This window comes from Stigmatopora argus, chromosome 3, assembly GCF_051989625.1.
Source record: "Stigmatopora argus isolate UIUO_Sarg chromosome 3, RoL_Sarg_1.0, whole genome shotgun sequence".
NCBI classification, from domain to species: domain Eukaryota; kingdom Metazoa; phylum Chordata; class Actinopteri; order Syngnathiformes; family Syngnathidae; genus Stigmatopora; species Stigmatopora argus.
This window is the reverse complement of record NC_135389.1, coordinates 11,350,279-11,363,717: the sequence shown is the minus strand read 5'-3', so window position 1 is coordinate 11,363,717 and position 13,439 is coordinate 11,350,279. Positions and strand designations below refer to the sequence as shown.

General features: G+C 37.1%; 1 protein-coding gene across 2 annotated transcripts in view; it reads right to left on the bottom strand.

The window, feature by feature from the left end:
* Positions 1 to 13,439, bottom strand: part of tmtc2b (transmembrane O-mannosyltransferase targeting cadherins 2b) — a 52,733-nt gene that overhangs the window by 12,711 nt on the left and 26,583 nt on the right. For both annotated transcript variants that reach the window (XM_077596809.1, XM_077596808.1), the window contains 5 exons: positions 6,483 to 7,332; positions 4,338 to 4,452; positions 3,618 to 3,703; positions 2,406 to 2,590; positions 1,155 to 1,233 (listed from right to left, as the gene is read on the bottom strand). In XM_077596809.1, coding sequence (XP_077452935.1) covers positions 1,155 to 1,233; positions 2,406 to 2,590; positions 3,618 to 3,703; positions 4,338 to 4,452; positions 6,483 to 7,332 — 1,315 coding nt within the window. The remainder of the gene's footprint in view (positions 1 to 1,154; positions 1,234 to 2,405; positions 2,591 to 3,617; positions 3,704 to 4,337; positions 4,453 to 6,482; positions 7,333 to 13,439) is intronic.

The window sequence follows — 13,439 nt, the reverse complement described above, 5'->3', positions numbered from 1 at the left end:
AAGGTACAGTATACCAAGCAGCCATGAAGAGGAAAATTCCTTGGGTCACCAGAGAGCTTTGGAGTGGGCCCAGCTCAGTACATGAGATGAAAGGTCTGCTCATTGGCAACTGACAAACAGCAGCACAGGAAACTAACTTAAAAACAGTTACGAGCAGGTGTGCCAGTTGTGCAAATTCAGCTCACGAGGGGACACTACACTATGTTCCTCAAAAAAAAAAAATATTTGTAGTCTCCCTTACTAAGCTGTTCCTTCATGGCAAATTGAGCTTTCATCAACATTTTGACATCGTCTCAGAAGCTCTTTCAAATTGCTTGTCACCAAGATATCAACAGTGCAGTGGCACGACAAAGTCTGGCTCACAGACGGATCAGTGTTGAGGCAGAGAAGCGGGAGGCAGGAGAGAGAAGAAAAAAGGGAGCAGGAAAAGAAGCCGAGCGTGCAACAGCTGCTCTACAGCTGGACACTAACAAGACGGCTAGCTGTGAAGGAAATAATATAATTTTTTGCAGTACTTTTATTTAAATGTACTACTATCTATTATTTACATTACAACAAGCAAATGCGCACGTCTTTCCTTCACAACTGCAAAATAAAACTTCTATGACATATCTCCATTGCGTATTTGAGGAAACTGAAACCAATTTGTCAACAAAAAAAAGAACATATTGCAAGATTGTGACTAGAACACACATCATATCTTCCTGGATGTTGTGGCTAGAATTGTGTGTTGTGCATGGCATTCCAAGCATTCCAATTTCAATCAGTGGATAACTGTCTTTGACCCTTTATCTCCACTTATTCAATATTCTATAATAGTCTAATATAGTCTATTGAGGCTTACTTTTCGTTTTTTTTTTCAATTTCTTTGAAGTCGTTCTGTCATATTTTTTTATATTTATAATTTTTGTAAAAATACTTTTTGACAGTTTATTTGATTTTTTATTTTTTTTATTGGGCTTAAAACACTGAATGCAATTACATTGGGCATCACTTTTTAAGTCGCAGTCAGGTCAATAGTGTGGGTCCACTGTACTTGCAGATTTATCACGAACTGAAATCCTCCCAAATTTAACCTCTTAGCCTCGGTTCCACTGAGTGTTATTTCCAACAGCTGCCACCCTTTGGGAGTTGAAACAAAAAGCAGTTCTTACCCATCATGTTGTAGAGGCTCTGCGGTGCAAATTGCCTTGGCATTTTTTGTATTGCTTGTTTAAAGACAGAGAGGGCCTCCTGTGAATGACACATAGAAGGAAAGAAGGTGTCGGAAGTTTGCTTTGACTGGAGCTCGGGTCGCTTTCAGTCAATTTAAAGCATGGAATTGGAGTTTGGTAGAGGCTAGTTGATAAAGAGCGGAGGAGGAAGGAATGGTCTGCTCGGTGTCACGGTTATTAAGATGACCGGAGTTTGCTTTCATATCCTGTGTATGAGAGCAGCGAATCACCTCAGTGTTCCCCACAAATTAAACGGTCAAAGGGTTTGGAAGCATTTTCTTGCTGAAGCTAATGGAGTGGTCAAGAGGTCAGATTTCAGTCAGTTCTCTTTCTTCAAAGTGAAATGGAATCCTGCTTTACACCCCTTTCAACCAGCAGCACCAGTGCTCCTGCACAGTGGTAATGTGCAGAAATGGAAAGATAGCTATGATAGTCTTTAGGGGTTTGAAAACAAAAGAAGTGGTTTAAAACAGTCTAAGGTTTAACTACTCGAAACGTATCCTTCAACAGTTAATTATGGAAAATATGCACGGAACACATTCCCTTAAGAGTTACTTTAAGCTGTTGCGTAAATTAGATTTTACCATCTGCAGGCAAAAAGCAAATTCTTCCTTTCTTCTCCTTAAGAATGACCAAACTATACAATATATTTTTTTTGTTCCTAACTCTTGAATGTTTGATAGCCACTCTTTTAAATGTTTTATACATTCTGGAAATGAATGAGAATTATATATATATATATATATATATATATATATATATATATATATATATATATATATATATATATATATATATATATATATATATGTGTGTATATATATATATATATGTGTATATGTATGTGTATATGTATGTATGTATATGTATATGTGTGTGTATGTGTGTGTGTGTATGTGTATGTGTATATACTATTCATGAGAGGGGGCCAATAAAGTGGACTGAGAGTGACTCAAACTATTCATCGGCGAGATTTGTATGCATTCTAACAGTCAGGTACATACTGTATAATATTAAGGTCGTTTGTTTTTTTAGAGCCTTGAAATAACAACCGAAAATATAAACATTGTTAAATGTCAGACTTAACAGTACAATGCAAACATTGATGAAGTGAAGTATTTGATCTTAGAATGAGTGTGTACCTTAGGTGTTTGGTTAGTGTAACTGCAAAAAGTAGTATTAAATCATCACCTCTTGTTGGCCTTGCTCGTGTAGCTGCTTCCCCAAGTTGTAAAGGCAGCTGGTGACTGAGCTCTTGTGGGCGTGAGGGTCTTTGAGGTTCTCATCTGGGATTTCGGCGCAGGTCAGGAAGGTTCGCTTGGAATCATCCAGGCGACCCTGGTTCATCAGAATGATGCCTGTGTTCAAGTAGGCGGCTGTTGGAGGTGACAAAAGAGACCAAAAAAAACGGTATTGATTGCATTATAAGGAGGAAATAACTAACATTCTACTGTAACTCTCAACACATTGTGGTAGGATTATGAAGAATCAATAATTAAATGAAAATGTATTCATATATTCTGAGAGCTACTATGGGACCGTAATCAATATGCAGTTGGAGTAATAGGTCTCTGTCGACTGGAAGAAAATCCAATCAAGTCCGACTTCAGATGCATTCATTAGATTTGCCACATCAAACTGGAATTGTTACAAGACTAAAATGCATAGGTAATCAAACACCACGTTGTTATTCTGCCTGTGAATTTTAACATTTAGATTATTGTCTTTTAATAAAATAAAGTGAAGCACCCTCTGGTTGGCTATTATTGTAATTTAACAGAAAAAAATGTATAATTTCAGATTATAAACAAGACCATTTTTCTGCAATACTTCCGCTCTTATTAACCGGTAACTAGTGGAGTTAAGTAGAAAAGACAATAACAATCTTTTCATGGCATCTGCTGATCAGGATAATTAATTACCTCTGTTATCATCTAGCGGATGAGATAATTGCACACCGAATTGAAATGTTCAAGGCCAACCATGATCGTGATTAGATCTTTAATTACATCAGGGGAAAAAGGAACAGACTTTCTATTTATCCATCATTGGCCAATGGCTAAAACAATGGGGAGCTCATTTATTCGGGTAAAACTGGGAGTCATTTATAATCATCACAAAGTGAGCCTGCCGAGCATCTTGCGGGAAATCAAATTTCAGGAAAACCAGTCAACAAATCCAAAATAAATCAAGCGCAGAAAAGAACTTCCTTACAGGATTAATCATGGATGACATCATGTGTTTTTGGCGTTGAATTGAAAGCACCAGCTGTAGGCCTGCTGCCCTTTGCCTCCTATTCCTACGGCCTCAAATAACCGCACTGTGTGTTCACTGTTGCCTGGACACAGTGTAGCCGCAACCACAAGAGCTGGAGATTGTCAATACAGGATAACCTATACTTACAGGCCAGAGTTGGCCGGCTTCCAATGGCCAGTTTATAGTAGTGAAGTGCCTCAGAGAACTTGTTGCTCTCCTGGAGCAGTAAACCGCTGCAATGAAAAAAAAAGAGCAATAAATATATTTTTATTCTGTTGACATTCTTTCATCAACTATTTATCCAGATTTTAACATATACTTGAGAGGCTTTTCCATCGGTAATCGTAAAGAAAACACCCGAACTCTATTGTGCAATTATTGGCTGGGTATTTTGTGTGATTCCCCCAAGGTTGCAACACATCACTAAGAACTGTCAGATAAAGCACGCCACTGGGAATACACTGAGGCAGGAAGACAACTCCGACGGGAATAGAACTGTGATCAATGAATCCTGTAGGGGGGGACGCGCCTCTATTTGATCGAGCTAAAACTGAATCAATTGGTGGAGACGTGTTCTCAAGAGATTCACTACAACACTTGCAGAACTACTACCTTTGCTATATACTCCATTGTATATTGTAGGAATATACATGCAGCATATCCATGATCAATTTTGGTTTTAGTGTTTGAGCATGCATGACCAGTGATATTCATAGTTTGTGAATTTTAAGACAAAATAAATAAACGGTCAATTCTTGACAACATTCGAGGTAGAATGTCAACTATTCAATAATCTATAAGGAAAACACTTAAATTTCAAAGGAAATCAATAATAATAGCAGACAAATTGATCAAATTCACACTCACAGGTTGTACAGCATGTCAGCCATGTTGCTTCGGTAATAAAGAGCATTTCTGTAAGCCTGTTCCGCCTCCTCCATCTTGCCTTGGCTCTTAAGGACGTTTCCCAGATTGCCCCATGCTGACACATCCCAAAAGAGAACATTATTGGAGAAGTGTGTCACAATATTCATGAATGACACCTTTCAAATATCTTTATGAATAGCCTAGCAGGGGAGAGTAACTAAATATTTTTCTTTTGTTATCCACAGCCACTCGAAGCTGAAGGGTTGAGTGCCTCTGGGCCGTTAAAAGGATGCTGTCCTGCTGCAGCTCCTCCATGGGGATGAGGGATGGCACACTGGGAGAGCTTTGTGCCACTCATGGATGGGAGAGAGTGTTTGAAAAGGAGACCACCACTGAGCCATTTAACTACTAATGCCATTAGTAGTGAATGTAGGAATGGAAAAAAAATCTCTTATGAAAAATAATTATCTTGAGATTTTATACAAGACATTAGCTGGGAAAAAGTACGCCCATCAATTTAAGATCCAGTCCATATAAACTGTACTGCCAGGTTTAGTTTAAAAATAAATAAATGATACTACAATTACTATTATCAAAAAGCACTGCAGGCTATTTTCTTTTTATTTTTCTTTCTATTGCCTACAGAACAATATATCACCATAAGGAATAGTAATTGTAAGCTTGTCTGGTTGCTTTTTTGGACAAACATGATGAGGCTCTATTGGTGTTACTACTAAGATTTTTTTTTTCTCAGCGAGGACGAACGAGAATGTCCCTTCTGCTATGTTCACTTGATGGCTCGCCAAAACAAGCGGCCTGCCGTGTCTCAGTTCTGATGCAATATGTGAAAGGGAAACCAGCTAACAGTGTATTCTGCGGTTGCCTCGTGAGTCACGGCCTCGCCTCGCATTTGAGTGGTGATGAGATCAACCATTTGGACAAAAATCTGTGAGCGCTGGCTTCCAAAATAGGGGCTATTTACAATAGCAATTATAAACGTGGGCCATGGCAGTGGTGCTTCTCCAAGTGACGGAGGGCATCGTGTGACATGAAAAAAATGAAAGCCAAACATGAAGTACAAGAAGTACCTTCAGCTGTTTTACTTTGTATTTAAATTTCCTTTAAAAGAAGAGGAATGCCTTCTGAAGCTGAGGTAATTACTGTATACGCCAGCCTCAATGTTCTGTCAGGGCACTGAGTTCAAATTAAACAACTAACATATTCTGCGGTGAGACATAGTGATCAAGAAAAGACATTTTGGAGCAGCTTTACTATAAATTATTTAGAGCAGCTGCAAGAGACAAAGAATACGGAGCCCCAGAAATGACAATAATGGAAAAAAAACCACAAGGGTAAAATTCATTGAGCGCAACATTGTAGACTCACAAATTACACCGCCTTGATACCTACCAATACATATCTTGGATGCATTATTTTAAAGGTTTTATGGTTGCTAGTTATTTGGAGCGAGCTGTAATTGTAACTGTAAACAAAAACGTGCGCTCATACGGGACATAGGGTGTCAGCTCTACGGCATGAACTACCTTTAATGATTTTGTTTACATTAAGTAAATACGTCGTGTGCACAAAATATTTCCTCATGCGCACAAAGTCTAAACTTGTTCACAGGAAGTACTAGTTTGTTCACACGAAGCACTAGTGTAATCACACGAAGTAAGAGCACGATCTATTTGAGCATGTGCATGAGCTACTTTTTCCATTCATGTCACGTTTGATGGTCCGTACAAGAGGCAATGGCTATGTTAGTAAAAAAAGAAGCTGCAAGCTTTGTTTATCCAAAATGTTATTTTGTACTCAACTTTACACCTCACCAATGGTGGTCAATTTGTGGCAGAAATAACTTAATTGTATTTAAAAAAATGTTGTACCAAAGTGTTTCAATACCAACATGTAGATGTACAAAATATTTGAAGTTGTAGCGAAATAAATTGTTCATAGTTGAAAAATGTAACTTGGAGGTATAGAAAATATTAAGATTAACAATTTATATAAAGTGATTTAAGTGCTTTGTAATTTTTACCCACATTCATAGGGTGAGGGCAAGTGCTATATAGATCATGTTAAAAGGATTAATGCTCATAAGCAGTCAGTTTGTCATGTGCACATTTCTTAACAGCTACTTACCTTTAGCAGGATTGACTGAAATCCCTGACTTATAGAGCATCTCTTCATTTTCCCAGTCACGGTTCCTCAAAACCGTCCGAACTCCAAAAAGCAAAATCAATGCTGCGCTGCAGTAAACCAACAAGGTCCTTAAGGAGTTCTTCCTCAATCGAATGTGTAAAGACCGCAAGCCCACGGCTACCAGCAGACAAAATCCCATGCTGGGGATGTAAAGTACTCTTTCTGCTATCACAAAGCCGACATAAAAGAAAAGATTTGTGGCAGGGAAGAACGGGATAGCCAAAAGGCCAAGGGAGAACGCCACCACATGTTCCGTGGCAGGCAGCAATGTCCTGCTCTCCTGGAGATTTTTGGTATTATTCTGTGCACTATTAATGTGAGTGGTCATGCAAGAGTTGTTCGCATGTTCATCATGTTCATGGTTTTGGTAAATGTGTCCATTGCTATTCCCATTCCGTCCATTACTAAACACATGGGCTTTACCATTACTTTCTTTGCCCTTGGCTTTTGGACACTTCCACACACTGAACCAGGCCAGCTGTAAAAGTCCCAAATAGAAAAGGAGTGTATGAGCATTCCTCCAATCAGCGAGGCTCTTGATCAAAGGTAGCGTGTCCATTGACCAATCGAAGCTGAGTCTGTTGGGGCAGAGGAGGAGCCAAAAATTGACGGCAGGTAGGTATAAAAAGGTCAGCGTCCTGGTGAGAAGGGAAGAGCAGTCAGCTGCAGGGTTGTCTGAGTTGGAGAAGTTTGGGGTTTTGTTACCCATCCAGTAGAGGCGGCAGGCTAACAGGGTCACACCCCAGGCTGCCAGCACAAATAGATTCAACAGAAGCTGGACATTATTTCTCTGAAAGACAAAACAACACGAAAGCTCAAATATAGCAGCGGTAGGACATCATACCCTGCAGTTTTATCAGAAGACCCCTTTTGCGCCTTAATATAGTCCCTTTTTTTTGCATTGGCATTTACAAAGTCCACATTTGCCCAAAGGGGAAGTCAGATAATCCTTCGCTAAAATAAGCAGAACATCAGCACGGTGATAATACTGTTAAGAGTTACAAATTTTTGCTGATTAAACGTTTATTTAATACATAACCCATCCAATTATAAACTTGTATACTGTAATAATTTTAAACTTTTTTTATATGATAGACCAACTAGAAACATCTAATATGCATTAATAACACAATATCTTAAAAACAGCTTATGTTCTCATAAGCTGATGGAGAAAAAAAAAAGATGAAAAAGAAAAACTACCTCTACTTTTCAATTCAAGCAGGAGCCGTGAAATTTATTTATTAACCCACTTATTACCTATCTATGTCTAAAATGCCTTTCCTATTTCTGCATCCTCACCCCCTTGCTACTGTAACAATGAAATTTCCCGAATCTGGGATGAATAAAGTTATCCAATTCAATCCAATCCAATCCAAAAGTATAGGAAGTGCATTGAAGTGGTCAGTGAGGCCCAGGGGTTCAACTCTGAGCAGACTTTACTGGAGAGACTTGTTGGCTGTTATTACACCCCAATCATTGCTTGAGGGGGATCCGGAGGGATTTACAAGGCTCTTCTTGAGGCTCTCATGATACATCTGTGGCCCAGGGCAAGTTTTTCAAGTTATTTGATGCTGAACTTGTTATGTATGTACATTAGCTGCAGGTTAATTTTCTTTTAGTTGCCTCATGCACACCGATCTTCGCATATCCAAATAATTTCAAACAAATAAATTAAAATATCAAGGCAAATCATAGCTTCTCAAAAAGGAAGTAACAGCTGTAACAGGTTTATTTGTTTTAACTGCTTAAAAGTGAATACTTATTGAATTTGGAGCAAATTCCAATTTTCTACTAAGTAAACGTGGAGCATATTTGATCAGGAGTCATAAAATAAAACAAAACTTTATTTGCACCCCGTATTAGTAACCTTATTACAACTACACCAATATTTCAACAAAATAAAGTCATTTAAATAGGCAAAACCATCACCCTTTTAAATGTGTGTATTCAAATGAGGAGAAAAGCATTTCAGTGTTGTGTTTTGCCTCTAAACCATTATGGCACATCCTCTTGAGGTCTGGATTTTTTCAGTACCAAATTGAAACAGTTACGCCATTGGAAAGCTCAACACAACGTCCTTAGAGATGAAATGCAAATGGTCTTATTACAGAAGACAAACTTGCCTGCCTTTCAGGAGACACATTTATTACATTGAAATTACTGCATAGCAAATTCAATCCCAAAGTTATTTCCTAAAAAAAAAAAAGAGTGCACAAATTTAATCAGAATGAAGTCACTTGGCGCACAAACTAGCATGCTGCCGGGCAATTAATTAATTACTGGTTCGACTTGGTTACACCTCAGACAAGACGATTAGTGTCTAGTCCTCTTCATCATTAATGCGATCAATTGTCTTCAACATCTCCCCAATCATTCTACTTTCTCACAGGAATAGACTTGCAGCAGAAGGTAAAATGAGCTGGGGGTGTTTCAGGTATTCAACCCGTGATTCCCAAAAACGCTGTCACTGATTAGGTGTTAGTAAGTACAATTTCAGAAGGTTTCACCCAGATGACCATATTTAAGAAATTTTAAGACCTTTTAAAGACCACATAGAAACAATTAACGCCAATTCTGGGGCACATTTAACAGCCAAACTCACAAAAATTTCATCATTTTCACAGCTCTTGTTATTTAGTAAAACTTGCGTGAAATATCAAGTGAATCAACGAAATTGGGAGGATATCATTTCCAAAAATCACAGAAGATGGGAGGAGATTTAAAAGTAAATGTATTTAACATGATAAACGGTGTTTTAACTATTTTGTTAGTTAGGATAATATATTACAAAGTTGTTCCATGACTAAATTATTTTTGAAACAAACATAAACAAAACTTTTTTTTAAATTACTAAATAAAAACGATAAAATAAGCCTTATTTTAAAAATAATCATTTCAATACATTTTAAGGGTGTTCAAGGATCCACCGATGACTGCACCCTGCACCGTATATGACAACCACAATGTCTCGGTCAATTCCTTTTCCTCTATCTGTTGTATATTGTGACAAATCAGAGACTGAATTAATTAATGTGTAAAACCTCATTGCTTGTAGTCAAGAGAAAATAAGAACTCGAAAGTTTCCAATCTGAACAATGTGTTGCAGATTGGCAACAGCTGGATAAGTATTTACAAAAAGTGATACCCAAGAACTAGATCTAAGTGAATTGTTGGCTGCTGTCAGAGTCATAGCTTAACAATAACATGCAGACTCACTGACCACAATATTAAATACACTAGAGTGTTCTAAAGGGATTAAGTAGAACTGTATCAAAAGTTCTAAAGGGGAACTGAGCAGCAGCATCTTAACGAGTAGCTTATTACAAATGTAACACCATTTGTTGGTAACGTTTGAGGTTTTGAACTACAAATAGTTGTGGCAAAGTACAACTTTTGTCATCAAACCTTTATAGTAATAATAAATAATCAATTGTCACACTTTCTTATGTAGTTAGGTTCAAGTGCAAGGAAGTTTTAGTCACAGTCAGAAGGGCAACCTTATAAAGTTCTTCAAGCCTGGTTAACCTTAAGTCAAAAACATGACTGTTGGACCACATAGTGAGAGTGCTCAGGGGGTGAAACAACACAGAGGACCTAGCTGACATTTCTCATAATCAAAGCTTTTAACCTGTATGAACCTATCAGGAAATCCACAAGTCAGTTGATTGAGACTAGGATGGAATAAAGAAGGTTTTTGATTGCCTAAGTGTAGATTAAATCATTTGTAAAAGGGTAAATATTAAAAAAGGGTAAACAATGACAAAGAATATTCTATTTATTGAGAGATCGCAAAAGGCCTAAAATTAGGTGGGAAAATATTATATATTAATATACCCCAACATGACTAATGTGTAAGTATCACCGACCTGTTAAATCAAACAGTTTGAAAAGTAAAATAGACTCAACTTGGTACTAATATAATTATTGTAAAAATATGTCCGTTCATACTGCTGGCCAGATCTTTCTTAACGAAAATGAAAACTTTTGAAACATTCACTTAAGATGCTTGCATGCCTTTACTTAAGATCTTTCAACCTCTTCAAACATTCATCTGCATGAATGACAAGTCACATTACAAACATGTCTCTTTCTCAAGAGGAAGCTGGATAGTACCAGATATAACTTTGATTCTTTTTAGGGTACAATCACAGAGCATTTATTTTCCAATTACATTTAATCAAGACAATCCTAAAAAAAACAAGGCATTCCTTGCATGAATTTGGAAATGTTGTAAAGGATTGTGTTTCTTGCCATGTTTTAACAACATTCTACTTTTTCCATGCACATTTGCGCATCGTTACTAAGCATTTAGAAAATGAGGCCAGTTGTATTACAAGTTATAGTAGTCATGCAATATCTTTCAGAACATGCACGGAATGCTTGACAAGCCAGGCGGACAGATTATAGGGGTTGTCACGTCCTGAAGTTAAAATGACCCTGCTGTGTCATATTATGATTGAGCACTGTATCTCAATAACACCATACCAAATGCTGTTGATTAAAATGACCAACAAAAACACATGAATCTTAATATTACAGGACCAAATAAATTGTAAAAGTCCTTTAATTTGTACTCTTCAATCTAAGACGGTAAATGATGTTTAAAATGGCCACAAAGCACAAGAATTAAAGTTCAGAACACAAAACCAAAACTTCAAGATGAAAAGAGAAATGTTTCAAATTGCGGTAAAACTCTTGTCAAGTGACATGTCTCCATGCAGCTTTGGCTACAAACCAAAAGATGATAACTTAGTTATACACCGGTTTGGCTGGCAAATACCACACAATCTACAGATTGAAAGGAGAGCTCCCAGATGTGCTGGCACCATGACTTGTTATGTCTCCACTTGGTTTTACTCCTTTTCAGTTCGAAGGCTCCCTTCTGTGTGGGGCCTTGGAGAAGAAGACTGATACACTATGTATTCTTTAAGTAGAAATATAATACTCTAGTAAATATATTATGTATTAAAAAAGAAGTAAATATGTGCTCGGATAGTTGTAGAATATTTCACTATGCTTAAAGTGTTTATATTTGTTTATTCGTAGCATTCTTTCACTGCACTGTTTATCGGCCTACATTTATTGTACTAATGGGGAACTAAACGAATCCCCTTGAAAACATTAATTCATTTTCTGAACCTGGCCATGGTGACGTGATTGATTGCAAAATGGAGTATAGCACAGCAAATATATGTAATAACACCAGCAGGGCTAAATAAATATGCTTAAATTCTCAATATGAAAAGCAAATCGCAACAAAAAAGGAAAATAAATCCCTTTGTGCCCTTCTAATAGAAAGAAAATGCATTTCCTTTCAAAACGCCCTTCCCGTTGCGGAGGAGAATTGGTTCCACGAACAGTCTGGTTTTGTTTTGCTGCTGTGATAATCAATCCATTGTGCACAATAACGACATGAGCACTGGGGGAAGGCCAGTCATATTTTGTACATATTCTAATTGTTTAGTGTCATAAAAGGGAACTGAGTGATCTAAATAAAAAAAAAGATCGAACGGAATTTCTTCTTTACAATTAAAACAGAGGCTATTACCCATATTCTCTTTTAATGGGGATGAAGTGGTGATATTGTTCAATGATATATAGAAGGGAGGGTAAGATTCTCAAGTATATATAAGTCCTGCTGTCATATAAAGGCCTTAAGGTGGAAACGCTCTAATGGATTCCCAGCCTTGATTTGTGCCACCCGAATTCACCACGACATCACTCACCGTCCTTTTACATTTTTTATGAGTGAATTCACAAGAAAACTAGAGGCACGACATCAAATTGCACCCGTTATGATGCTCTTGTTATTTTCCCAGCCTAAAAAGTGTTTAATTTTTTTTAAGGATCGCTGTTATGACAGGTTAACATTGAGTAAAACGTTTTTCCACAGATTTGGTCCAAATCTACTGAAGGCTAACAAATATTTTGGAACAAAAAGAGCATACCAAAATGTTCTTACAAAATAATATAATAATGAGATACCTGTGCTGCTGAAGTCTTCAGACTGCATGATGAACCGTAAAGCAATAAATAACATCCTCATAATTTAATACATTTGTCAATCACATAAATATTAATGGAAATTAGCAGATCAGGATCCCTGGCCTTTTTCTATTGTGATCGCAAACATCTTGAGTGAATGAAACAATTTACTACTCAAAATTGCACAAGAGTGCTATAATTCAGGCTTAACAAGTACATTTAACACGAATTGAATACAAGAAATCGCAGAATGGAACCAATGTTTCCCAATGAAGATTGTTAGTTAATCACTTGAAACAAAATGAAGAATTCTAACCAATACATCAATGGGGTATTATTCAGTCTTACGTCTTTATACAAACGTGTAATTGTAGTTTTCACATTTGTAGTAATGCACAAATGTGTAAGAGAGGCCACTGCGCATGCACATTTGTTGAAACCTTTAACAATAGGAACTCACCCTAAAGGTTTTAGCAGCACTCAGGCATAAAAAGGGCCTCCCACATCAAAAAAGTTTCGAAATGAAAAAGCCTTTTGTTTCGAGTGAAATGCCTTAGACAAAAGAACAACAACACAAATCTTATTTATTGAAATTGATCTTTTTGCTTATAACGGTTAAAGCTAACATTTAAATGTTACTCAATAATACTTAATTTATTTAAGTAATTATGGGCGGCTGTTGAAGTCAATTATTGTCCACAGGAGTACAGATTATATGGAAAACCTGAAAAAAAATCAACCAGTAGATTTACTGCATGCAACTGGATGTTCCCTTTTGTGATTGATGAGATAATATAAGAAGTGCTTTTGGTTCTCAGGCAGGATGGCTATAATAACACTACGACAGCAACAATGTGAATGATTTGTAACGTTGCATCGTTTTTATTGTATTTTTTTAAATTCTGTTGTCCT